We start from the raw sequence: 25,010 nt of genomic DNA, 5'->3' as shown, positions 1-25,010 counted from the left end.
TGGATGCGATGGCACTCATAAAATTTATTCTTCCAATGGTAATTGCTCACTTACTCTGTATAAAAGCCTTTTTATTGTGGGGGAACATATGGCATTAATTAGTTATGTTGGGGAGAAAAATATGAAATACGATTAAAATTTTAAAAAATAAAAATTAGTGGATTAAGACAAAAAAATATTTGATTGATGACAGAACTAAAATTGAATAAAACGTGTAAGTTATATGACCAAAATTGTAATTTTCCTAACTGAAATTATTCAGGCATCAACAAGCTCGTCCACTAACATCCTCGATCATGAAATTTCTCATTATACAGTCGATCCGTATCATATCAATCCATCTTTATTACACTTTGAGACCCTCGGAAGTGTTGATTACGATCCAAGAAAAAAAATGTGCAACGAGAAAACAATAAAGAAGATAAGTATTTTTATATTGTTTGTCGTGCTTTTACGGATATATCTATCTATCAATAATTTATAACATGTCCATCAGATAAAATTCAACTCAAAATGCACATCTATCATTCAGATATCAAATCATTTTGAAATAAGAATTTGTATTAAAATTTGGAAATATTTCTATTTTTGGGAAATATTTTTTATAATTAGATCTCGAACCCGATATCTTCTCCAAATTTGGAATTTGATGTTACATGGGTTACAAGTCATTGGCGTCTACATGCTCGATTTTTTCAGATTTTTGGCCCGAATTATACATAGACTTGATATGATGCACACATACCGTGCTCACATAAGTGTGCACGGTAGGTGTGCAGCATATCAAATCTCATATATATATATATACACCAAATGTAGTATTGCCTCTATTTTTTTATAAAAAAATTATCATTTAATATAAACTTCCTTCGAAATTAAAAACTTTTATCTGTAATTTTTTTTCCCACAAATTAAAGACATAAACTACAGCAATATATGATAAGCAACTTTGTAGGCCTAATTTTTTTTAATGAGAAATGATATATGTAATAAAGGCTAGGTTACACATTAATTTTAAATTACAAAACTACCTCAAATCAGCTTACCTGAAGTTGGCCCCGCCCTTTCTAGTGATAATATTTTAAAAAGAACAATTTTATATGTTTAATGAAAGTTATTTATGGTTATGGACTATTTTAAATTAGAAAACTAACTCAAATGCTCTTGGATGTTGGAAGGAGCCAAGAAAAATTAAATGATTCCTACTCAAAAGCGTGAAAAACATGGTAGTTTCTTTTAGTTAACTAGTAAATATGACTGTGTTGTACGTGAAAAACATTTTTATGTTAACGTAGTTGTTTTAGATGAACACTCTTCTAATGTACGTTTTCGTATCTAGATGATCAAAAGAGAGTTTCTCATTCGTTATACTATTTTTAACAAAAAAATAATTGAACATATAATAAAAAAATGACATAATTTTAGTTGTTGCATTTATGATATCTTCCAGCTAAAACAATATTACAATAAGTTGCCCCTAAGAGATGTCCGAATTAGTGGAATATATGAGTGCTCGATTTCTCTAACAAACATATTTTCAGGCGAGCATGCGCACAACACTTGCCTTATGGTTTATTTGGCTAGCATGATTAACAGGATATTGCATTAGTTCGGAAGCGGCCCTGGAGCAATCAAAGCGGTGCTGCAGCATAGGGCCTCCGCCGGAGTTAACAATTTTTCATTAACTATTTCTCAAATAATTAATAGACTGAGTTGTTAATATCACACAAAAACTAAAACAAAAGTTATAATTAAGCTTCCGAAATCTATTGTTTAAAAAGTGATAGGTGGGGGCAGCCACGCACCACCTAACGGCTAAGGACTTAGGCAGTCGTCTAAACGGTTTTTTCACATAAATATCTATTTTTTCTGTACCACATGTAATTAGTCTCATACTTTCAATGTTTTGTACCGTTTTTCATTCTAAAAAATAAAATTGTCATTAATATTAATACTTGTTATACATATTTGAGTACTCAAAAATCATATATAATTAGTATAAAATTTGAAACAGTTGGTACTTATATATCATATATTAATATCATATTATTTATTTTTTGTATCGATTTTTATCAAATAAAATACATGTGTGCTCAGAAAATGCAAACTCATTTTTTGTGGATCAATTAGTGCAAACATATAATTTTTCTACTAGTGATTGAATGCACATTTAAGTTAGGTTGTGTGGATTTAAAGCAAATTTACTTAATTATCTTTATAACATTGATTTTATTATTTTTATATAATTACAAAAGGCTCGGATTTTTTTTCGCACTAGACACTAAAAAGCCTAATACTGGCTCGGCCATGCATTAGTCCAACAATTTACCGAATGCTCACCAAATGATAGCGGTTGCGGTTCTCACATCATAAAAAAATAAGATTAAAATTATAAGTTGCACCATCTAACTTCTTTTATGATTAAACAGTTCATTTGTCACTACTCTCTCCTTTTATACTGTGATTTTTTGTGTTGATTTTTCAAATTATAGAAATAATTTACACTAAAAAATTTCTAATGATAACATTAAATATAAATTAAAAGTGTGCACATATCATAATGGTCTTCTAGAACAATGGTAATTTAATAATATATTTTTTTCTAACCATCTTCATTTAGACTTGACTACCAAGTTAGATAAAATAAAATGACGCATCTATCAGAACAATTACGATTTTACTAAACTCGTATTAGTTGTTTCTTGAATTATTGTTTTTGTAATAATTAGTAAAACTCGCATGGCTTTACCTCCAAGTACAATAATCTTCTCACCAAATGATTTTCGAATTTCAGTTAATTTTTGCAGGCTTATACCTATGTCTTCAATTGGTAAGTGTTTTGTCATAGGTGTTTCCCATATAATCAATTATGTTTTATGCAACAACTTAACAAGAGAGTTTTGTTTTAAAATTGTAAAATAACTTTCTTATTGCAAAAAATCTTCTCAATGTAAATGCCATGTGAAATATATATACAATTTCATTTCAACATTTAAAATTACCATGATTGATTCTAATTGACTTCTTCTATGTACTTCATATTTGAAAGTTGATCAAGAAATACAATTAATAAATAACAAATAATCAAATGAAATAAGTCATCATATTTGAAAGTTGAAGAAAACAATCTAATGTAGTAATTAAGAACGAATTCTGATCAGCAAAAAACTGAGTACGTTGTATGTTCACTCTCTTGTGTTGCTCTCAACCCGGACAAAAGAAGAGAATGGAGGAAGATTGAAAGTATGTGCAAAACTATTATCGCTCTCTTTCATGTATTTGCGTACCTCTGGTTCATACTACAGACAGCTCTTTCTTGGTTTATATAAAGTCAAAATTGCCGGTGTATAATAATGAAATTCAATATGAAATATCATGTTTCAAGATTCTATCTGTATGTGATATCAATTTAATGAAGAGTCGAGACCCTCTTGAGAAGACAGTGAACGGAAAGACTGGTGACGTTTAGAAGAAAATGAGGCTGGCTTTCTAAATGATGGCCTCTTCTTGAGTTGGTTCAGGGTTCTCTGTACATAAAATGTTTGAAATATTGGTCCAGCTCTCTCCTTGAACTTGAGGATGGAAAAGAAGAGAAATCTGTAAGCCAGCAGCATGCCGAAAACCACTGCTAGATCCCACCACTTTGAGTACTTTAACGAAACGCCAAGCACGGATGTGAGGAAGTCTTCTCCTTTCAGTTTTGGTAAGCCAGGGCTGGGGTCACGAGGTTCAAATTCCAGTCCGATCATTTCGTTTTTGTATCCACCCTTTGTATGTATTTGCCAGTTAAGAAAAGACATATTATTACTTCTTTGTAGGAGTTCAAGATTATGAGTATTGAATTTTTACCTGCAGGCTCCATGCCATGTAGTTTATGTATGAAATCGGGTATCTCCAAAATGGTTTTGGAAGGTCGTAAATGAATCGGAAAAAACCAGCTGTAGCCATCATAATCCCCTGCAGTAACATACAACATAATCATAAAGGTTATGTATGACCTTCTGCAGGTCTACATCTTTTTTGAAGTGTGTATTGGTAGGTAAATTACTTACCAGAAAACCGGCCCCGATCATGACTCCCATCAGGAAATTAGGAACGACGGCAGCCACGACCATCATGCAGCTCTCGACCACTGCCATGGCTAAAAGTAGGTCGAGTGCAGCATACATGAAATGTGAGATGCCGGGATGGTACTTCACCATCAGATATGTGATGGATACTGAGCTAAAAGACAATGTTACTAAGAAAGGAAATGACGAGATGAAGTTTGAAAGAATAAATACTCCAACTCCATAGTGTCCATTCTGCCTTTCTTTGTAAAATACCTGTTCCATTTAATAACAGAAACTATACATCAAAATCTTGATTTTATATATACTTGTTCTAATGTAATCTTTATTACTTATATTTCAAACTGGGATTTTGATTTACCTTCATTTCTTCAATGAATGATGGAAGGCCTCCAATGGTCATGAATGTCATGAAACCTGATATAAATCCACCACAAGATCCTCGTGCTAAGAGTGAATTGTAGCCGTTCCCCAGGTTGTGGAAGACTGAACCAACACAAATCGATACTATAATATACACTATGATTCTTAGCCAATAGTATCCAAAATCCCTGGACATGTTTGTCAAAGATCGCTTTGTTAGCGTTGAAAGTTGCTTCCACCAGCTTGCTTTGCTCTCACTAGTTTTCCACAAGAAATGTCTTTCCTGCATGAACCAAAAGCTCAGGATCAGAGGGCGGAAAACATGTTTCTTACAAGAGCATGTACATACTAGACTTTGCAGAGACGTTACGGGCGTAATGCATGCTTCTTTCTTTCTTATTAGAAAAATTAACTCTCATAAATCAACTCACAATAGTTCCAAATCTTTACATGGATCCGTTGTTCCTATCGAGCTAATCATAACCAGATAATCAATACTCACTCTCTGCAAGAAATATGGACAAAATTCTCACAGTTATTGGGATCTCTCGAATTGTGGCTCGTGTTCTTGATGCGATTGTCGATCTTTGATAGTTGTGAAGGAGCTTTGCTCTGATCTCTGCTGACATTAAACGAGGAACTTTCTTTGTGTCCTGTTAAGGGAAAAAAAACCCTTAAATAATGTCAGTTTCTGTGTTTTTTTCATATTGCATCACAAAATAAAGGAAAAATAAGATCCTCCTATCCGCCTATCAACAGTAATTCGGCTTAGACTCTACCTATACATCATCTAAAAAGTTTCCTGAAAGGAAAGTCCTCTGATTTCTTATAAGCCTGGATCATACTTACTATTAGGACAGTGAAACATTCATATATAATTTACTCACACTTTCTTCTCCAGATTTCTTTGTAATGTTGTTTATACAATCAAAGTCCGAATTAATACATTGAAGAAAATGATCCGACGGGTTCCTTTTACTGGGACAAGGGAATCCAGCATCAGCAAAGAACTGTTAAATGATATTCAAGAATCCCATATCAGGAATAACAGAAAATTCAAGTAAAATAAAACATAAATTTTACTTCATCCTTTATTCATATATACCTTTACCGCCATTTTAGCTTCTCCAAAGTAAACAGTTTCTCCGTTTGACAGCAGTAAAAGATCATCAAAAAGTGCAAAAACTTCACTGCTAGGCTGATGAATCGACGATAAAACCGTTCTGTCATTGCAGGCAGTGTTCTTAAGAGCCTGAATCACAAAGAAAGCCGATGCACTGTCCAGGCCACTTGTTGGTTCATCAAGAACCAAGAGACGTGGTTGTGTTACGAGCTCTAAGGCGATGCTTAACCTCTTCTTCTCCCCACCGCTTATTCCTCGTGAAAACCAGTTTCCAATGGTATGATCAGCACAATCTTGAAGTCCCGTTTCTGTGATTGTATTTTCTATAGTCTCATTGATCTCTTGTTTTGTTGTGGTTCTTGGTAGCCTTAACAATGCTGAATATGTGATGGTTTCTCGAACTGTAAGTGTCCCCAAGAATGTATCTTCTTGAGTTACATAAGCCTGACAGATAACACATCAGAGTACTTGTGATGATGAATATTTTAAGAAATTATATAAATATTCATATTTTTTAAAAAAAATAAAAATTAAATTTCACTGTTTTGGGATTTGATCAAAATATTACTATGTCAAGCACTGGTTTTCATGCATAATCATGGCATTTCGAACTCATAAAATATGAGAGGTCACATGATAATAGAATGAACAAACTCGAGAAATCCGGAGATGGCCACCAAGGTCCAGAGATGGAAACACATGTTTTGCTCTCAAGTGATATAAAGAATCCTACAAATTTTTCTTTTTGAAACTGTCTAAAATATTTATATTTGTGAGACGGATCGACTTAATCCATATTCGAAATCAAAAATAATTTTTTTGGCATACAAAGTAATACATTTTCATGAGTCGGATCAGGTAGACGATTCATCTTAAAATTGACTCGTGAGACGATCTTATAAGAGTTTTTGTATTTTTCATCAAAAGAACTCATTCCAATAATTTTCATATTAAAATTAAAAAAAAAAACAAAATGAGTGGATAAATTTATTATGTTCATAAAAATGGCCTTTATCAATTTTCATTTTTTAAAAAATAAATTTTACAGTAGAATTCTATTTAATGATATGTTTTAAAAATAAATTGAGAAAGAAAATTCCAATAAAAAAAGAGCTATTTATAAATAGATTCAGTTTATATATATTAGAAGAACAAAGTGTGAAAGTTTATAGTACTTTATTAATATTTAAAATAATATTTGTTTAAATATTAATACCATCGAACCAAAATTGTGACTCGTATCTAGGGATGACAACTTTCCCCAAGGTTTTGGGGTNTATTATTATTAATATTATTATTATCACTAATAATAATAGATAATAATAAGTTTTGGTTTGAGAAAATCTCTGAATCCTTCATCGTCTTGCCATATTAATATTTTTGAAACGGTGAAAGGATGGAGAGTTGATCCTCGAAGTTTCAGCTGGGATCGGGCGGGTATGGGGATGGAGATGGAATTCGGGGACGGGTATGGAGATGGCAAACCCGCCCCCATCCCGCCCCATTGTCATCCCTACTTGTATCCTCGAGCTTAACATAGTACTGATATGAGATATCCATTAGCACGTGATATTAAAAAAGTATGCTATTAAACAATTTTGTGTAAAAAAAATATATAAAGATTATATTAAAATTAAAAATATTAAATTCCTTTTTATAGTATATTTTAGTAAATAAATTATAATAAGTTTGTATATACTTACAAGAATACCGTAATCATGAGTTCTCCTTTTGCTTCCATTAATATAAACATTTCCCGTCGTCACCAAATTCGCCGATAGTCTGCCTGCGAGCAAAACATGTTATATTATTACAATGCCAACGAAAATTAAGAAATCCTAGTTGTCTCCATAAATATAAATCATATTTTTAAAAAAATGTAAATTATATTTAGCATAAGATTTAAATATCATATAAAAATTAATAACGAAGTCAAGCATCATAGACGTGAAAAGTATATATAGCTGAAATTTAAGCTTAAAAATTTAATTTAATTCTTAAAATAAATTTTTATTATCTCGCACTGATTAGTAAATAAAAATGGAAATTGTATTTTGCATTGACGTACATTTGAAACAATCAACCATGGATTCGATCTATTTTTTCTCTTTAACCAGATTGTTAAGTTTTATTCTCTTTTGGTATTTAGGTAGGGTTTGCAATTTTTTTTAAAAACTGATTATGATTATTTTTTCGACTTATTGAACCGTTGGATGAAGCTGAAATTTGGTCAATCTTGTTCATAAAGAAGTAACTAAATTGTAAACAGTGGATATCGAGTTTTATGGTCGTTAAGATCAGTTTATGGAGGATGAATAGAGGTTGTAGGTTTCTCGCGCATAACCTTCACAACCTGCTTGAGAAGGCCGTTTGTGAAAATCTAACTATTGGATTTAGCTCAAGTTTGGACATAATATTTACGTTCTGGACTGTGTAGATTGGATTTGGAGCTCTGTATTGATGGGAATAGATTCTGGACAATAGGCTTTTTGGGTGAGATCTTTCTAATTGTCTTGTTGTTTCAAAGTTGTGATATCTTGATAGTTATTTGTGATTGTGTATTGGTTGACTTTGGTTGTGGACTGGTTGTAATCTCTTTATTAATATAATGGAGATTATTTTTGTGGACTCCGGTCGTCCGTGGTTTTTTACTCCTCACACCGGTGAGGTTTTCCACTTTAAAAATCATTCGTATGGTTTAATACGCTTTAATTGTGCTTGTTGATTTTATTTACTCTATTCGATATTATTTGTGCTAGTTTCACACAGGGGATGGATAATTTATTATGTTGCGTTATTGGTTAATCTGTTTTTATCCCAACATAGTGGTATCAGAGCATCAGGTTCTTGGTTAGTGTCTTGTGGTGAAAATGGAAACTAATACAAATAGAATGTTGAATTTCAATGGTTCGAATTATCATACATGGAAAGGAACATTGGAGGACATTTTGTGTTTGAAAAAACGAAGCTTGAAAAGAAAACCAATGTTGAATGGAATATATTGCATCGACAGGTGTGTGGTTTCACAAGACAGTGGGTAGATGATAATGTGTTGAATCATGTTAGTGATGAGAAAAATGCACGAACATTTTGGGAAAATCTTGAGCAGTTATATGCTAGAAAAACTGGAATGAATCAGTTAGTTGGAATGAATATCAAGTTTGATGAAGAAGTGCAGAGTTTATGGATTTTGTGTACACTACCGGACTTGTGCGACATGTTCAGAACTTCTTTGTCTAACTCAGCCCCAGATGGTGTTATTAGCATGAATTTGACAAAAAGAAATGTTTTGAACGAGGAGTTGAGAATAAGTTCACATACTTCTGATTCACACTTGGATATCCTGGTTACAGAAAGGAGGGGGTGAAGCGAAAGTAGAGAGGTCCAAAGGGCAAAGATAAAGGCAGAAGCAAATCCAACAGATATGCCAATGTCGTGCATGTGTTAAAACTATGGTATCAATGGACATATAGCGAAGTATTTTCGACGACCAAACAAGGAAGATAAGAAAAGATAAAGGAAAGAAAAAGATAAATGATTCGAGTAATGGTGACGATCAGGTTTCTACTGTTACTGATGATTTTCTTATCATTCATGATTATGATTCTGTTAATTTTGTATATGATGAGACTAGTTGGGTAGTTGACAATGGTACATCCCATTCATGTTACATCACAAAGAGATTTCTTTATATCCTATACATCATGTGACTGTGTAAATGTTAGAATAGGTGATAATGACTTATCTAAAGCTATTGGTGTGGGTGATTGTATGTTTGGGGAGTAATAATCACTACATCAAAAACGCTAAAAGACAACGGATTTTATCAGTTGTTGTAGGTCATTTAAAACTGTTGTAACTGAGGGTGTTGTTGAAAGTGCGTTCAACGACAACGGTTTTAAACCGTTGTCTTTTAGTACCAACCACAATAGTTTCGCAACGGTTTTAAACCGTTGTTATTTAATAACAACGACAACAGTTTCGCAACGTTTAAAGACCGTTGTCTTTTAGCACGATTGACAACATTTTTGCAACGGTTTTAACCCATTGTCATTATATATCAGCGACCACAGTTTCACCACGTTTGGGACCGTTGTTTTTTAACACAATCGACAACAGTTTTGCAACGCCTAAAAACGTAATATTTTGTTGAATCTACAACAATTTAAAACAGTTGTCTTTAAATTTTCTTCACTAGAATTCAAAACTGTTGTCTTTAATAATTTTTTTCATTAGTTAAAAATTATTGTATTAAATTTTTTTTATTTACAATATGTATAATAATAATTAAACCAAAAATAACAATCGAAAATAAAATATTTACCACGTTCAATCTGTGGCTATGTTATGCTCAAAATACATCATCCAAAATATGCCAACGATTAAAAAAATTTTTACAAATTTGAATTTAGTACTGCAATTGACCTTGATATATGTTCGTCATCAACGTGGCAATGTGACAGTTGCGTTCCACAATATCAAAATTTTCCAAACAGAAAATACGGATATACTGCAATCTTTTGTCATCATCGGCCTCGATCTCCTCAAACCACATCAACATTTCTGCATCAAAACCTTCCCATGTCATTTCATCCCTCGCATATAATCCACACATGTAAAGCCCATTAAAACCCCGTGTAAGATATGAGATTGCAAGCAAAGACATGCACTAGAAATGCAGCTAACACAAATGGTGCATAGAGACGATACTACATTGTTTTCTCATAATAAATATATCTCACACATTGGAATTTGAAAGCTAAGTGAATTTTGACATTGTATACAACATATTAAATTAGTTAATGATATCAAACTGAACCCAGATTTTGCAACCTAGCTTTGACAGTATCCAATTGCGCTGCTCAAATAATCAACAAAGACAATTGCAACACTACACTACATATAAAGACAAATAATATTGACATGATTAAGAGTACACAAAAAACATTTATATACGCGAAATAAAGTCATAACTAATATATACTGAAGAAAATTAAAATTTCGGCATGATTTCCCCGTAAATAGGATATCCCAAAAATTTCCAAACAACACAAACTACATTTATATACTCGAAACAAAGTCATAACATAAATTCACAAACCTATAACATTTATGTTCTAGGAAGCTAGAACTAATGTTAAACTAATATTCACAAGCTCTGTTTCATCAACCTATCTGGAATTGTTACCAAATATAAAGTTCAAGATCATGAGCAGAATGTTCATATGATTTAGGCTATTTACTATCATGACCAGAATATGTGCCCAGGGGCATCATTTACTGAAGAAAATAGAAATATGATTGATTTGGGTCATTGTAACACAAAGCACTTCATCAATACTTTGCATACCTATTCCTAAATATAATCTTGTATGTATTCCGCCCACTCGGATCGCACTTCATCAATTTCTGTCTTAAAGTACTCAGTTTTCATGAACTGTGAACAAACACAGTGATAATATTAGTAAAAAACAATCAATAAAGACATTGAAAAATGAGAAATACACAATTATTTGTGAATATTACAATTGAAGATAGTGAGTTCTCACTGGTAGCATTTTTTTCAATCATTTCTCTCATAAATCTTATAACATAAAAACCACATTGTTTCGAATCTGGTTGTCGAGGACCCTATGTTAAAAAAAAATTATTAGTGATTCATACACAAATTGAAATAAACGTGTATCAATTACTAACAATTTGTGTATCAATCACTAACAATTTTTTTTTTTAACATAGGGTCCTCGACTACCAGATTCGAAACAATGTGGTTTTTATGTTATGAGATTTATGAGAGAAATGATTGAAAAAAATGCTACCAGTGAGAAGAACTCACTATCTTCAATTGTGATATTCGACATATTATCAATATTCACAAATAATTGTGTATTTCTCGTTTTTCAATGTCTTTATTGATTGTTTTTTACTAATATTATCATTGTGTTTGTTCACAGTTCATGAAAACAGAGTACTCTAAGGCAGGAATTGATGAAGTGCGGTCCGAGTGGACGGAATGCATACAAGATTATATTTACAAATAGGTATGCAAAGTATTGATGAAGTGCTTTGTGTGACAATTACCCAAACCAATCATTTTTCTATTTTCTTCAGTAAATGATGCCACTGAGCACATATTCTGGTCATGATAGTAAATAGTCTGAATCATATGAAAATTCTGCTCATGATCTTGAACTGTATATTTGGTAACAATTCCAGGTAGGTTGATGAAACAGAGCTTGTAAATATTAGTTTAACATTAATTCTAGCTTCCTAGAACATAAATGTTATAGGTTTGTGAATTGATGTTATGACTTAGTATCGAGTATATAAATGTTGTTTGTGTTGTTTGGAAATTTTTGGGATGTCCTACTTACGGGGAATTCATGCCGAAATTTCTATTTTCTTCAGTATATATTAGTTATGACTTTATTTCGCGTATATAAATGTTGTTTGTGTACTCTTAATCATGTCGATATCGTTTGTCTTTGTATGTAGTCTAATGTTGCGATTGTCTTTGTTGATTATTTGAGCAGTGCAATTGGATACTGTCAAAGCTAGACTGCAAAATCTGGGTTCAGTTTGATATCATTAACTAATTTGATATGTTGTATACAATGTCAAAATTCACTTAGCTTTCAGATTTCAATGTGTGGGATATATTTATTATGGGAAAACAATGTATTATCGTCTCTATGCACCATTTGTGTTAGCTGCATTTCCAGTGCATGTCTTTGCTTGCAATTTTATCTCTTACATGGGGTTTTAATGGGCTTTCTATGTGTGGATTATATGACAGGGATGAAATGGCACAGGAAGGTTCTGATGCAGAAATGTTGATAAGGTTTGATGAGATCGATGCCGATGATGACAAAAGATTGCAGTATATCTGTATTTTCTGTTTGGAAAATTTTGATATTGTGGGACTCTACTGCCACATTTCCACGTTGATGACGAACATGTATCAAGGTCAATTGCAGTACTAAATTCAAATTTGTAAAATTTTTGTTAATCGTTGGCAAAGTTTGGATGGTGGATTTTAAACATAACATAACCACGGATTGAACATGGTAAATATTTTATTTTCGATTGTTATTTTTGGTTTAATTATTATTATATATATTGCAAATAAAAAAATTTAATACAATAATTTTTACCTAATGAAAAAAATTATCAAAGACAACAGTTTTGAATTCTAGTGAAGAAAATTTAAAGACAACGGTTTTAAATTGTTGTAGATTCAACAAAACACTACGGTTTTTAGGCGTTGCAAAACTGTTGTCGATTGTATTAAAAAAACAACGGTCTCAAACGTGGCGAAACTGTGATCGTTGATTTATAATGACAACGGGTTAAAACCGTCGCAAAACTGTTGTCAATCGTGCTAAAAGACAACGGTCTTTAAACGTTGCGAAACTGTTGTCGTTGATATTAAATGACAACATTCTTTAAACGTTGCGAAACTGTTGTCGTTGATATTAAATGACAACTGTTTAAAACCGTTGCGAAACTGTTGTGATTAGTACTAAAAGACAACGATTTAAAACATTTGTTAAATTGTTGTCGTTGAACGTACTTTCAACAACACCCTCAGTTACAACATTTTTAAATGGCCTACAACAACGGATAAAATCCGTTATTTTTTAGCATTTTTGTTGTAGTGAGGAAAATCAAACTCATAATCACTGGTCAAACATTCATTTAATACATCAATTGGGATACCCTTAGGACCTCAATGTGGCTATATTGCTTATACTATATGTAGCATATAACATAATTTGTATACGGTATGAAATTTAAATGCTTTGCCAAAATCTTATATCATTACGGCGATGAAACATGATTATACGTAGAGCACAGTACATTGCGACCTTACCATTCTCGTATTCCAACTAGTGGGCTGCAGCATTTAATTTTGCTTATAAATACACATTGCACAGTCCAATCTATTTAATTTGAATTTATTTCATTAAACGAATTTTCCTTGAAAAAATCGTTTAGAACTTTAACATTTGCCTCTTTTTAGTATTTTTTACATATTTTTTTATACTGATATATTTTGACATCACGTGTTAGGATGATTTTGTATGCATTTAATTTTTATTTTCAGATTAAATTAGAAGATAAAAATTTATTATATACATACGGCATTAATTTTTTTATATAAGATTGGTTGATTTTGTTTTCTCAATATTGTGTCACCTCTCTAAAAAAATTCAGTTGTTTCGATGGCCCAATTGAAATAATTAATTTTAATCCGTTTGGTTTATTGGGATTTCAGAAAATACTGATTAATTCATCTTAGAAAAAAAACTCGAATTAATTTCTTTTCTATGAAATAATTAGTTTTCGATAATTTTGTTTGGTCAATATCCAAACACAATTAATCAGTACTAGCTTGAAGGTTGTTCACTCGCTTTTAATTAATTGATGAGATTTCTTATGGTATTCGCTCTGAAGTTTTGATATGTTGCACAATTATCGTACTCACCATTAAGACTAGCTACTTGGCACACGCGGTGCGTGTGTACTGTTTTTTTTATAATTATCGAGGGACTAAAGTAATATTTGACAAATTATCGAAGAACTAAAGTGATATTTGAATAGTTGTAATTAAAAAAAAGTTTTTTTGAAATTAAAAAAAAATTAAAACAAAAATGTAATTGTGATATAAAATAAGGGCAAAATTAGGAAATCAAAAAACAGACCAATTTTTTGTCTCTATTAGATAGATTCTTAATAGATAGTAATAGATGACATTCATTTATTGAATATACAATTTTCATATGATTTATCAATATAATCAGTAAGTGTCACATCAACGGTGAGCACGGTGGCGGGGCATGATAGGTGAAAACATATTAAAAACTCAACATATTAAAAACTGATTCTCAATATATATATATATATATATATATAAGTTTGTGTTTGTTTTTATACACATTTACAAAGTTATCATAAAATTAAATTTTAGTGAAAAAAATCAATTTTACCTTTAGTTAATTAATGTTTTAATAGGATAAAAAATTATTGGGAGTAGTTAATATAATTAATGATAAATGTAAATTGATAAAAATAATAATAAATATGAATATATATTTGAAAGGATGAAAAAGAAAACGGGAGTTAGACATGAAATTAATGAAAATGAAATTAATAGATTTATTTATTATTTATTGATGGAATTGAATGAACAAAAGTTGGTATTATATTTATTGTCAATTTTCTCTAATTATCCTGACACGATTATAAATCGACCATGTCTGTATGAATTATGATGTCTACTATATATATATAGGTTTGGATACCAAATAAAGAATTTGTGCGTGCATTAAATACACACCTAGACTTGTCGATACCACACGAATTTTGAATCGTCGATGATTAATTCAAACAAAGTGGTACAAGTTTTTGCACTAAAAAATAATAAATATATATTCATCCCGTCTCAAAAGTAAATTTTTGTTTGTTTTTCGTACATATTAATCTGTAAGACGGGACAACCCTACTGATATTCAAAATAAAAAGTAATACTCTTAGCATAAAAAATAATATTTTTTCATGGATGACCCAAATAAGAGATCTGTCTCACAAAATACGACCCGTGAGACCGTCTCACACAAATTTTTGCCATATATATATATATATATATATATATATAACCGCAAAAAGAATGAAGTCTATATAATTGGAATGGAGAGAGTATAGATTTTATATTAGTAGAATTTATGTTATGTTGGATACTGCAATTAATGTCTTCATCTTTATTTATATATTGTTTATTTATTATTTCATATTATAAATAAAAGATAAAATTGGTGTTTTAGTCTTTTGCTTTTTAACGAGATTCGAGATTTTGATAAAATTATATTGAAATTAGTTTATATTGGATTTTGATTCGTAGATTTTAATCACATAACTTAAAAGTTATTCCTGGCTTCAAGTTCAACTCAGCTGGAGAGCTTATTTAAACGTTGATCAAAAGGTACCACTCGAAATAACTACGTGGTATTGAAAAACGTTGATGTGTATAACATCATAATAGCACTCGAAACAAGTACCAAAAGACATGAAAAAAAAAGAACTAACTTAAATAATCAAAATCTAATTTTTATTAATTAGATGACAAAAACAAATAAGACAGACTAATGATATGACAATTTTTGCAATTTTTCCCATTTATATATCATGGAAAGGTGTGGATGAAAGTTTTATTAAAAACGATATTTTCCATGTACTATGTTGGATGAGAAATTTATCATACAAAATTAACTTATGAAACAATCTCATAGAAGTTTTTGTGTTCGAAAAAACGCGAGATCTCAATAAAAATGCATGGAAACTTAAAGAGCACGAGTAGAGGGGAAGATGCACTTAACCTGCTAAAGAATCAAGAAACGTAGACTTGCCGGAACCGGAAGGACCCATGACCGCCATGATCCTCCCCGAAACAGCATAACCCGTCAAACCATTCAGCAACTTCTTCGTCGGCCCGCTTCCGAAATTCGGGAGCATTACTGTTAAATCTTGCCATGCCAAACAGGTCACTCCTCCTCCAACCTCGCCGCTTTCAAGATCTTGTCCGCCATTGAACGTGGCCGGAGGAGGCGGAGATATCTCAATGTCCATTTTATAATCTGGTTAATTTATTTTTATGGTAAGAAGCAGAAAACGAATTCGATGCTGTTTATATAATGCAGTGGAACGAGACTTTCCAAAAATTAAACTGAGGAAAAATGTTGTTCTGCGGGCACACTTGAATGCTGCCATAAATTGCGCCGCAGAGTGGGGGTTGGGTGAACAGAGATTTTAATAACATGCAGCAAGCTTTCATGTGGGTAAATAAATAACCAAAATTTGTTTAGTGAATGTTATTTGGTTGATAAGTAATAGGGACAATTATGAATTTAGGGAGTCTTTAAGAGGAGTTTTTAGGACGCATTTCTTAGATTGTAGTTGGGTACTGCAAGTATATTGAGTTGTTTGTGAAGGTTAGCTTTTGATTCAATATCTGTAATTTTTTAACAAAAAGTTAGAAGCAAAATTGATTCTCTTTTTTTTTTTTAACTTCTGTTTTTGTTAATAGTTTAAAATTATAATTTGACTTTTGTTTTTGTCAAAATTTATCATATTCCATAATTGCTATTAATTTTTATAAATATTTTTGGAGATTTTATAAAATGCTAAATTTTTATTTATATATCAGTTTTTAAGAGTTTCGAATGGAACTCGTGAAATTCTAATAATATTTATTACAAGTATTTTGCATTTTTTTAAAATTTTCATTTCCAATATTTTTGTGCATTTATACAAATTTTTCATGCTTTTTTTATTAATATTATATAAATGTTCAAACATTCATGTTATAAAAATGTAATAATTTTGATACATAATATTCAAAATGTAATAATAACTATATTAATGCATTTTCAATTGTGTGAGTATAAAAATTTAGATAATTAAAAAGATAATGATGTATATATTAAGGATATTATTGTCGTTTTACTAAAAATTAAGGTCGGAAGCAATTTTCTCCAAACAAGTCTTCATTTTTACAAAAATTATTAACTCAAGTTACTATAGAAGTCAATTATACCTCATTATAAACTCATTTCAAATATTTTAATTTTTACCATGTAGAACAAGGGATATCACAATCACCCCTCCTTTAGAACGCGACGTCCTCGTCGTGGCCTGACACATCGATCCACCAGCATCGAGAATCTAGAGGTGACTCCTACAAGTTCAAAATGTGGCTCTCTTCATGTAGCACTTTGCCCGCATGTTCAAGACTTGGCTCACATGCACGTAACACTTTGCCCTGCATAGCACTTATTTCCCGGTGTTCCTTGCTAGTGACCATCTCTGATACCATTATGTCACGCCCTGAGCTCGGGCATGTGCCTGCGTGACTGCACAATGGGCCTCTAAAACAACTACTTCGTATTCGTCCTCGCTTTTACGAAAATGGTTAACCCAAGTTGTTATAGAAGTCCATTGTAGCCCGTTATAAACTCATTTAAATCTTTAATTTTTACCATGTGAGACAAGTGTTATCACAATCACATATCCTTCAGAACGCGACGTCCTCGTCGCGGCCTGACCCCTCGATCTACCAGCGCCGAGAATCTAGAGGTGACTCCTACAGGTTCAAGAGGTAGCTCACATCATGTAGAACTTTGCCCCGTAGGTTCAAAAGATGGCTCCTATGCACGTAGCACTTTGCCCCGCATAGCACTTATTCACTAGTAGAATTTTTGGTTTTTACTTCGTCGATGGTTACTTCGGCGATTATTAATTATGAAGTGGTACATATCAATCAACTTCGGTAAAAAACACCGACGAAGTAAAACATTATTTTTCACTTCAAAATTTAAAAAATACGGGCTACACTTCTAATTTTTTGTAATATTTTACTTTTACAGAGTAGTTTTGATGAAATAAAAAATTTAAAAAAATTTAAAATATATATTTAATGAAGTAAAAAATTTAACCATACTTTTAATTTTCCCCCCAAAAAAAATAGAAGCAAATTTTCTCCAAACCCGTCGTCCTTCTTCCCCAAAACGGCCGTAACCCCTTTTCTTCCCCAAACCCATCGCCCTTCTTTCCTCACCAGATACGGATCGTGCAGTCACCGAAATCGGAGCAGCAACCACCGTAGCAGGTAGCTGAGTTCTGGACTACGGTAGTAGAGGCTTTAGATTAGTTCTTAAGCTTTTGGGGAAGAAAAATTGAACGGTTTAGTTGGATATTTTAGCGTTTTCTTTGATTATGATTGTTCAATTGGACTTTTTTTATTACTCGTTTTCCATTATTAATCGATGCAAATTTTTAGTGGGTTCAACTGATTTTAGATGAATTAAATTGATATTGTTGGTTTAAATTGCTTTAGATTAGTTCTTAAGCTTCTGCTCTGCCATTATTTTTCTCATGTGAACTCATGTCTGGATGCTTCGTTTGATACCTAAATAGTTGGAAACGAGCAATGCATTTGAATTATATACTTATTGCTCGTAAGTTTCTGTAGTTTGAAAAGTATTTTTAGATATAGTTGCGCTCACTGGCCCAAAGTTTAGACTTCTATTATTCTTGATACATTCTACAACTTCCATTGTTCAAAATACTAGTAAGAAGTCATTTAGTATAATCGTTGACTGCTCATGTAACTTAAAAATGTCAAGGGTTCATTCTTCCTTTTACCCAATGAATGAAACTGTAAAGCCGAATTGAAATTAAGTGGAAAGGAAGGACTTCATAAGGTTGTGCTTTTAGAAAATAATGCAAAGAGATAGATTTTCGTGTGCGAACCGAATCTCAATACTTTCTGCATGGATTTCTTTTCTTGATTTTTCCACTTAGATTTCCAACAATTCAATATTGTTTATGATGCTTAGACTTGCAACGATTCTTTTTCCTATTCTTATTAAATATACAATATAAAGTAAAGAAGATGAAATCTATGCGTACTGTTCTATAGGAGTTAGAACTTGGGAAGACCTTGTTATCAATGTTATCATTTATTTATTTTCACTCTTTTGTTTCTTTTTATTCAAGTTGTTATTTGTTATTGAATATTTTTCTTTAATATTCATGGTTTGTTTGATCTCGTTTCATGCTATGTTAAGTTGTTAACAATCTAAGGCAGAGGATAGTTGTTAGAAGCCTTTTATTTTCTTGAGTTAAATCAAAAAAATTCTATTTTTTCGTCACAGATGGGCGACTATTCTATTCTATTTTTTTAAAACCAGGGCGGATTAGTGTTAATGGAAGAATGACCATTGAAGAACAAGATGATCACCCAGTGCAAACCATTTCAAGGGTAAGCTAGTTATCATTGTTTCCTTAATATTTCTGGTAGTTATCTCAAAGGTAATGTCGATTGACTTTGAGCATCATTCTGGCTTTATCATTTTTGTCTTGTTTTTCCAGCTTGTCAGAGGTAGCGAAAGGTATGGAATAGTGTCTGACCAAGTCTAAGCTTAATTATTTGTTTTGCATGCTGGATATGATTAGGTTGGATATTTATATCTATGTCATTCGATTTGCTACTAGGTTGGCTTATTATTTGTGTTTTTGAGAATGTTCTTAGTTTCTGGGTTATTGTATACCCAATATCTACATCATTTATTTTCAGCTTTATACTTAGAACAAGATGCAATGAGGGATATGGGTTGGCCTTGCCCAACTTGCAGGTAATTTAATTAATTTTTGTCCCCTCAGTACTGGTAGAAACAATTTTAACTATAGATTTTGGTCCCAATAATCAGCTTTCTCAAAGGCCTTGTTTTAAATAATTGACGGTATGAATTGTGCCTATGTATGAAGACATGAATGAATAGTTCTTATTATTGGGATTGTGATTTTTGCATTAACTTTTCAATTTCATTATATATAGGGTAATCTAAAACAAAATGGTCCAATTTCATTATATATAGAGTAATCTAAAACAAATTAGTTGCACAAACTAACTCATCTTATACTTTTTATATTTCAGTTTGCAGGATTAATCAAGAATCAATACTACAACCAATCTAAATATGATGAAGTCAGAAGTGAATGGAGCGAATTCGTCTACTCATATGTAGGTGCTTAAATGGATAGTGTGCGTTGGGATAAATATTTGGTTTGTCATTGTTCATTTTAGGATATACTTGTGGATATTTTTTTTGGGTTATACTTGTGGATACATTTTTGTGTTATACTTGTGGATTTGTAGATATATGCTTGTGGATTGGTAGATATACTTGTGGATTCGTGAATTTTCATTATTTTTAGATGGATAATTTATGAATCAAATGAATGTATTTTAAGTTATATGTGTGTGTGTGTATGTATGGTATTATTATATACTAATTAAATTATTTTGATAAAGTGAAAAATATGTTTTTACTTCACTACTTTATTAAATTACTGTGGTGATGATCAAGAATTAATTCATTAAATTAAAATTGTGTTGCAAATAAATGTAAATTGTGAAGTAACAAAATACCAACTACTTCAACAAATAAAAATTATGGCGAAGTATAGAATATATTTACTTCATCATAGTTCCATAGCAACAAAGTCGTTCGCATCAATTACTTCACCAAAATACAAAATCTGTAAAGTTATACAAAACATTTACTTCGTCGATCAATATAAACTATGAAGTTATATATAAGCTATTACTTCTGCACTTTACGAAATCGATGAAGTAAAAGACGTTATTTTACTTCGGCATCGGTCTAATTCCGGACCTGTTTTCCCTAATTGAACCGGCCAAAGACTTCGCTAATTTCTTGGATACGACTTCGGTTATAATGCGAAGTAAAATGATACCCTATTACTTCACGTGCGTCTACTTCGGCAATTATTTACCTATGACTTCATTGAATACGCGAAGTAAATGAAAGAAATTCTACTAGTGATTTCCCAGTATTTCTTATCGGTGACCGTCTCTGATATCTTTCTGTCACGCTTCGAGCTCGAGCCCGCACCTGTGTGACTGCACAATGGGCTCCTATAACAACTACTTCGTATTCGTCCTCGCTTTTATGAAAATGATTAACCCAAGTTGCTATAGAAGTTCATTGTAGCCCATTATAAACTCATTTTAAATGTTTAATTTTTACCATGTGAGACAAGGGTTATCATAATCGACTTCAAAATAATCTTTAGAAATATAACTTTAAAATAAGCAAAAAGCTCTCCCAGACATTCTCTCAGTCTTATGTTTTCGTTTTTTTGGTTACATCAAAATGTGGTATTAGTACGATAAGTTAATCATTATTTTTATTTTATTCTTTTTCGTCAAAATGCTAACGAAGTGTTGGACACATCAACAATCAGGGACGTATCTTCCCAAGGGCTGTAGCGGGCTATTGAGAATGTTTAGAGGAGCTTTTATGAAGCACTTTTTAGATTATAGTTGGGTGAAAATGGTTTGGGATGTTTGAGAATGTCCGCTTCTACTTCAAATTCTGTAATTTTTAACCAAAAGCTAGAAAAAATATTGATATATTTTGTTTTCCTGTTTCGATTTTTTTGTTAATGGTTTAAAGTTACAATTTGACATTTGTATTCTTAAAAAATTTATCATATTCCACAATTGTTTTCAATATTTATAATTTTTTTTGAGATTTTGTAAAATACTAAATTTTATTTATATATCAGTTTTTAAGAGTTTCAAATGGAACTCCTAAATTCTAATCATATTTTATCACAAACATTTATTTCTTAAAAAATATTTTGTATTTTTTATAATTTGAATTTCCAAAATTATTTTTTTACATATTTTTGTGCATTTATACAATTTTTTCATGTGTTTTTATTAATCTTATATAAATTTTGAAACATTCACATTGTAAAAAATAAATTAATTTTGATATAAAATATTCAAAATATAATAATAATTATATAAATATATCGTCAATGGTGTGGGTACAAAATTTTGGAACCGTTAATTGTAGTTTCCATGTACATTATCTGTATGTACTATTTTTATAAAGAACGATGACACGTGGCTTGCGCTGCAAAATTCCATTTTTGGCAATGACCAAGACCGATTATAAAAAAGGAGTCGTTCCGATTTGAAAGTTGAAATTCTTTTATAAAATGACTATTTTTAAAATTTATCATATTAGATCATCTCACTCTTACGAAGCTATTGAATTACTAAGTTCAATAACTCCAACTAATCCAGAGTTGTTGTAGCACACACTTCAATTTGTATTCAACTTCTGCTAGATTATTTCTTTAAGAACTACTTATCACTGACATAGTCTTTATGATTAAATTGTTAAGTTGAGTGATATCTAGGAGTTACAGTAGGACAGAGAAGTGTTGCAGAAATGAATTATTGTAAAATTTCTTGTAACAATCAAAGTTCTTTTAGTAATATCCTAACGAAAAAAAAAGAGACGTAGAAAGGTTACACCACCTTTGGAATTCCATAAACAAATTTTTTGTTTTCTCAAAAGAAGATTTTGATGACTAGAAAATTAGAATGCAAGCTCACCTAGCTGTCAAGATAATGATATGTGGTATGTTACAATGAATAGACCAATAAAAATCATGAAGCCAAATGGAGCCTTAGCTCTACGTAAGAAGCACCACAAATGATTGAAAAACCAAGAATGAAATATAATAATCAATATAAGAAGAAAGCAAACTTAGATAATGTGGCAAATGACATATTCTACAAGATTTTATACAAAAATTCTTTTAACAATAACAATATGTGTTCAACTGCCAAATATATTTGAGAAAAAGTGATTCAATTCTGCAAAAAAATGATCAAACTAACAAAACAAATTTTCTGTGACTATACACAATTTTGACAAAAGATGAAGTCTGGTGAATCCATGAATGACTTTGATTTGTTTTTTGGTATATATGCATTCAAATTCATAAATTGTTGTTGGTAGTGAGTTTTTTCCCTATTTAAAATTGTAATTACACCATCAGATTAAAGAAAACAAATCCTCTTCATAAAGTGTCTCATGTTTGGGTTTGCAACTGATGAAACAATTTTTTGATCTAAAACTTATCGGTCAAATAACTTTATATAAAAGTACGAAAACTACTCTAATTGATGCAGCGAATATTTTTACCAAACTGATAATAGATCATGTGAACTGATAAAGGTGTGCGTCAGAATTATTTTGTAAAAGCATATAAATGAACACAAAAATTTATTTCTAGAAGTTCGAGAACCAGATCCCTCGATCTATGTCTCTTATTATTCCTTTGTCGGAAATTTCACTAGAATATTTTAATTATATAATCATATTTTTTAAACAAATCACAATTGAAGTCAGAATATCAATTGAAACTCCTACTCAGTCGGTCAAGACGACAATCTCCAATTGATCTTCAATTGAACATCTAGACAACAAGTCTAGAGATCCACTAAAACTTCTACAATCACTCTACTTCATCTCTATGAATAGAACTAGTGTGGAAGTTGATATGATGCGCAACAAGTTGTTTCACAACGATCACTTATGAGCATTTACTGATCAGATGTGGCGATGAAGTTATGCTCTAAGGCTAAAAGGTGCACCTGAACTGAGCTGACAGTGAAGTGTGAGCATAAATATGTTAAGAGGTTGGACATCCATGGTGATCCAAGAGCTTTGTATATTTTTAAACGATGTTCATACACATTCTTGTGCTCCTTTAAATAGGGGTGGGCGTCGGTCGGTTCGGTCCGATTTTTCTTTATAACGGTTCGGTTTTTCGATTTTCGGTTTTGAATATATCTGGTCCAAAATCAAATCATTTTATTACGGTTTGGTCCAGTTTTTTTTTGTAATACGGTTCGGTTTCTATGGTCGGTTATATATGATTTTATAATATTTTGTTAAGAAATAAAATTATACATCACTTGATACTTGATACATGCAACACATATAAAAGAAACAATGACAGTAGATGAGTAGAACATATATGATTACAATACACTTATGACTTAACAATCTAAGCTTGGATAACAATTTGAAATACAATTTCAAACAGTAGCTCTTTAATAAAATTATACACATTCATTAAATTTCAATTCTAAGACTCCAAAATTCATATAGATTTTGCATCTCAAATCTCAATAAATTTAACAATATGAGCTTCGATAACAATTTGAACTTCCAATTGTCAAACTCCAAAAATCCTGTTTTGCAAAATTAGAAACAAAAATGACATTAAATTCATCACAATAGTGATTATGAATCACAATCTTGAAGCATAACTTAAATATATGTAAACTTACTGAAACTAACAAATATCTTTCTCATTTATTAGCACATTATACAAAAAGCAATATAGTTAAAAATAATATGGTCGATTCGGTTATTTCGATTTTCTCGGGATCAAAACCGTAAACCGAACCGAAAAACCGAATTTCTTTAATTTTGAAATCGTAACCGGCCGAAAAACCGATAAAACCAAACGATTTAAACCGAATTTTTTGGTCCGATCGGTTATTTCTGTTTTAACCAAACTATGCCCACCCCTAGCTTTAAAATAACCTTTTTTGTTCTTATGGGTTCTCCCTTTTTATATACATTTCTTATGACAATCATATTTTTATATTTATGAAAATTTGTACCATCGTCTAAAAAAGCTTAATGTATTTTGTCATTGACTATGGCTGCATTAAATACTTGTCATTTCGTGTAAAAAACTTCATCACTGGCTAATCAGTTATGGATTGTTTGATCTTGTGATTTGGAATCGATTAATGTTATATACTTACCTTCTGATTTATTAGGATTATTTCCATCAAAACATGTAATTCTATCATTATTTTAAGGAGATAAGATTAATATTTATTTTTAAAATTATATTTAAATAATTCTTTATCTTTTAAATTTATTTAAATTTCTTACTATATAAAAAAATCAAATTTTATCTTCCACACACATTGTGTGTCCGTGTGTGCAAGTTATTATTATTAATGTCAGTTATATAAGATCTGA

The 25,010-nt window shown here is 31.2% G+C and overlaps 1 protein-coding gene and 2 long non-coding RNA genes across 3 annotated transcripts; 2 read left to right on the top strand and 1 right to left on the bottom strand.

Moving 5' to 3' along the window:
* Positions 1 to 3,337: 3,337 nt before the first annotated feature.
* Positions 3,338 to 16,361, bottom strand: LOC140979733 (ABC transporter G family member 12-like). Its single transcript, XM_073445288.1, has 9 exons — positions 15,933 to 16,361; positions 7,260 to 7,342; positions 5,539 to 6,000; positions 5,321 to 5,443; positions 4,967 to 5,086; positions 4,432 to 4,716; positions 4,053 to 4,325; positions 3,850 to 3,957; positions 3,338 to 3,767 (listed from the first exon to the last, which is right to left on the bottom strand). The coding sequence occupies exons 1-9, from the start codon at positions 16,180 to 16,182 to the stop codon at positions 3,405 to 3,407; spliced, it is 2,067 nt and encodes a 688-aa protein (XP_073301389.1). The 5' UTR covers positions 16,183 to 16,361; the 3' UTR covers positions 3,338 to 3,404.
* Positions 11,261 to 12,648, top strand: LOC140979734 (uncharacterized). Its single transcript, XR_012175798.1, has 3 exons — positions 11,261 to 11,403; positions 11,511 to 11,597; positions 12,353 to 12,648. It is a non-coding gene; the product is annotated as an uncharacterized lncRNA (long non-coding RNA).
* A 2,507-nt stretch (positions 16,362 to 18,868) lies between the features above and the next one.
* Positions 18,869 to 20,295, top strand: LOC140979338 (uncharacterized). Its single transcript, XR_012175720.1, has 2 exons — positions 18,869 to 19,856; positions 20,051 to 20,295. It is a non-coding gene; the product is annotated as an uncharacterized lncRNA (long non-coding RNA).
* The last annotated feature ends 4,715 nt before the right edge of the window (positions 20,296 to 25,010 follow it).

Source organism: Primulina huaijiensis, chromosome 6 (genome assembly GCF_012295235.1).
Source record: "Primulina huaijiensis isolate GDHJ02 chromosome 6, ASM1229523v2, whole genome shotgun sequence".
Classification (NCBI taxonomy): domain Eukaryota; kingdom Viridiplantae; phylum Streptophyta; class Magnoliopsida; order Lamiales; family Gesneriaceae; genus Primulina; species Primulina huaijiensis.
This window is presented reverse-complemented; position numbering and strand designations above follow the sequence as displayed.

Excerpts from the sequence above, each read along its gene's own strand:
- LOC140979733 (XM_073445288.1), bottom strand. The coding sequence starts at position 16,182 with ATGGACATTGAGATATCTCCGCCTCCTCCGGCCACGTTCAATGGCGGA. Across the intron at positions 7,343-15,932 it reads GTTTCTTGATTCTTTAGCAG|GCAGACTATCGGCGAATTTG; the intron begins GTTAAGTGCATC and ends TTTTGCTCGCAG. Across the intron at positions 6,001-7,259 it reads CTCATGATTACGGTATTCTT|GCTTATGTAACTCAAGAAGA; the intron begins GTAAGTATATAC and ends GTTATCTGTCAG.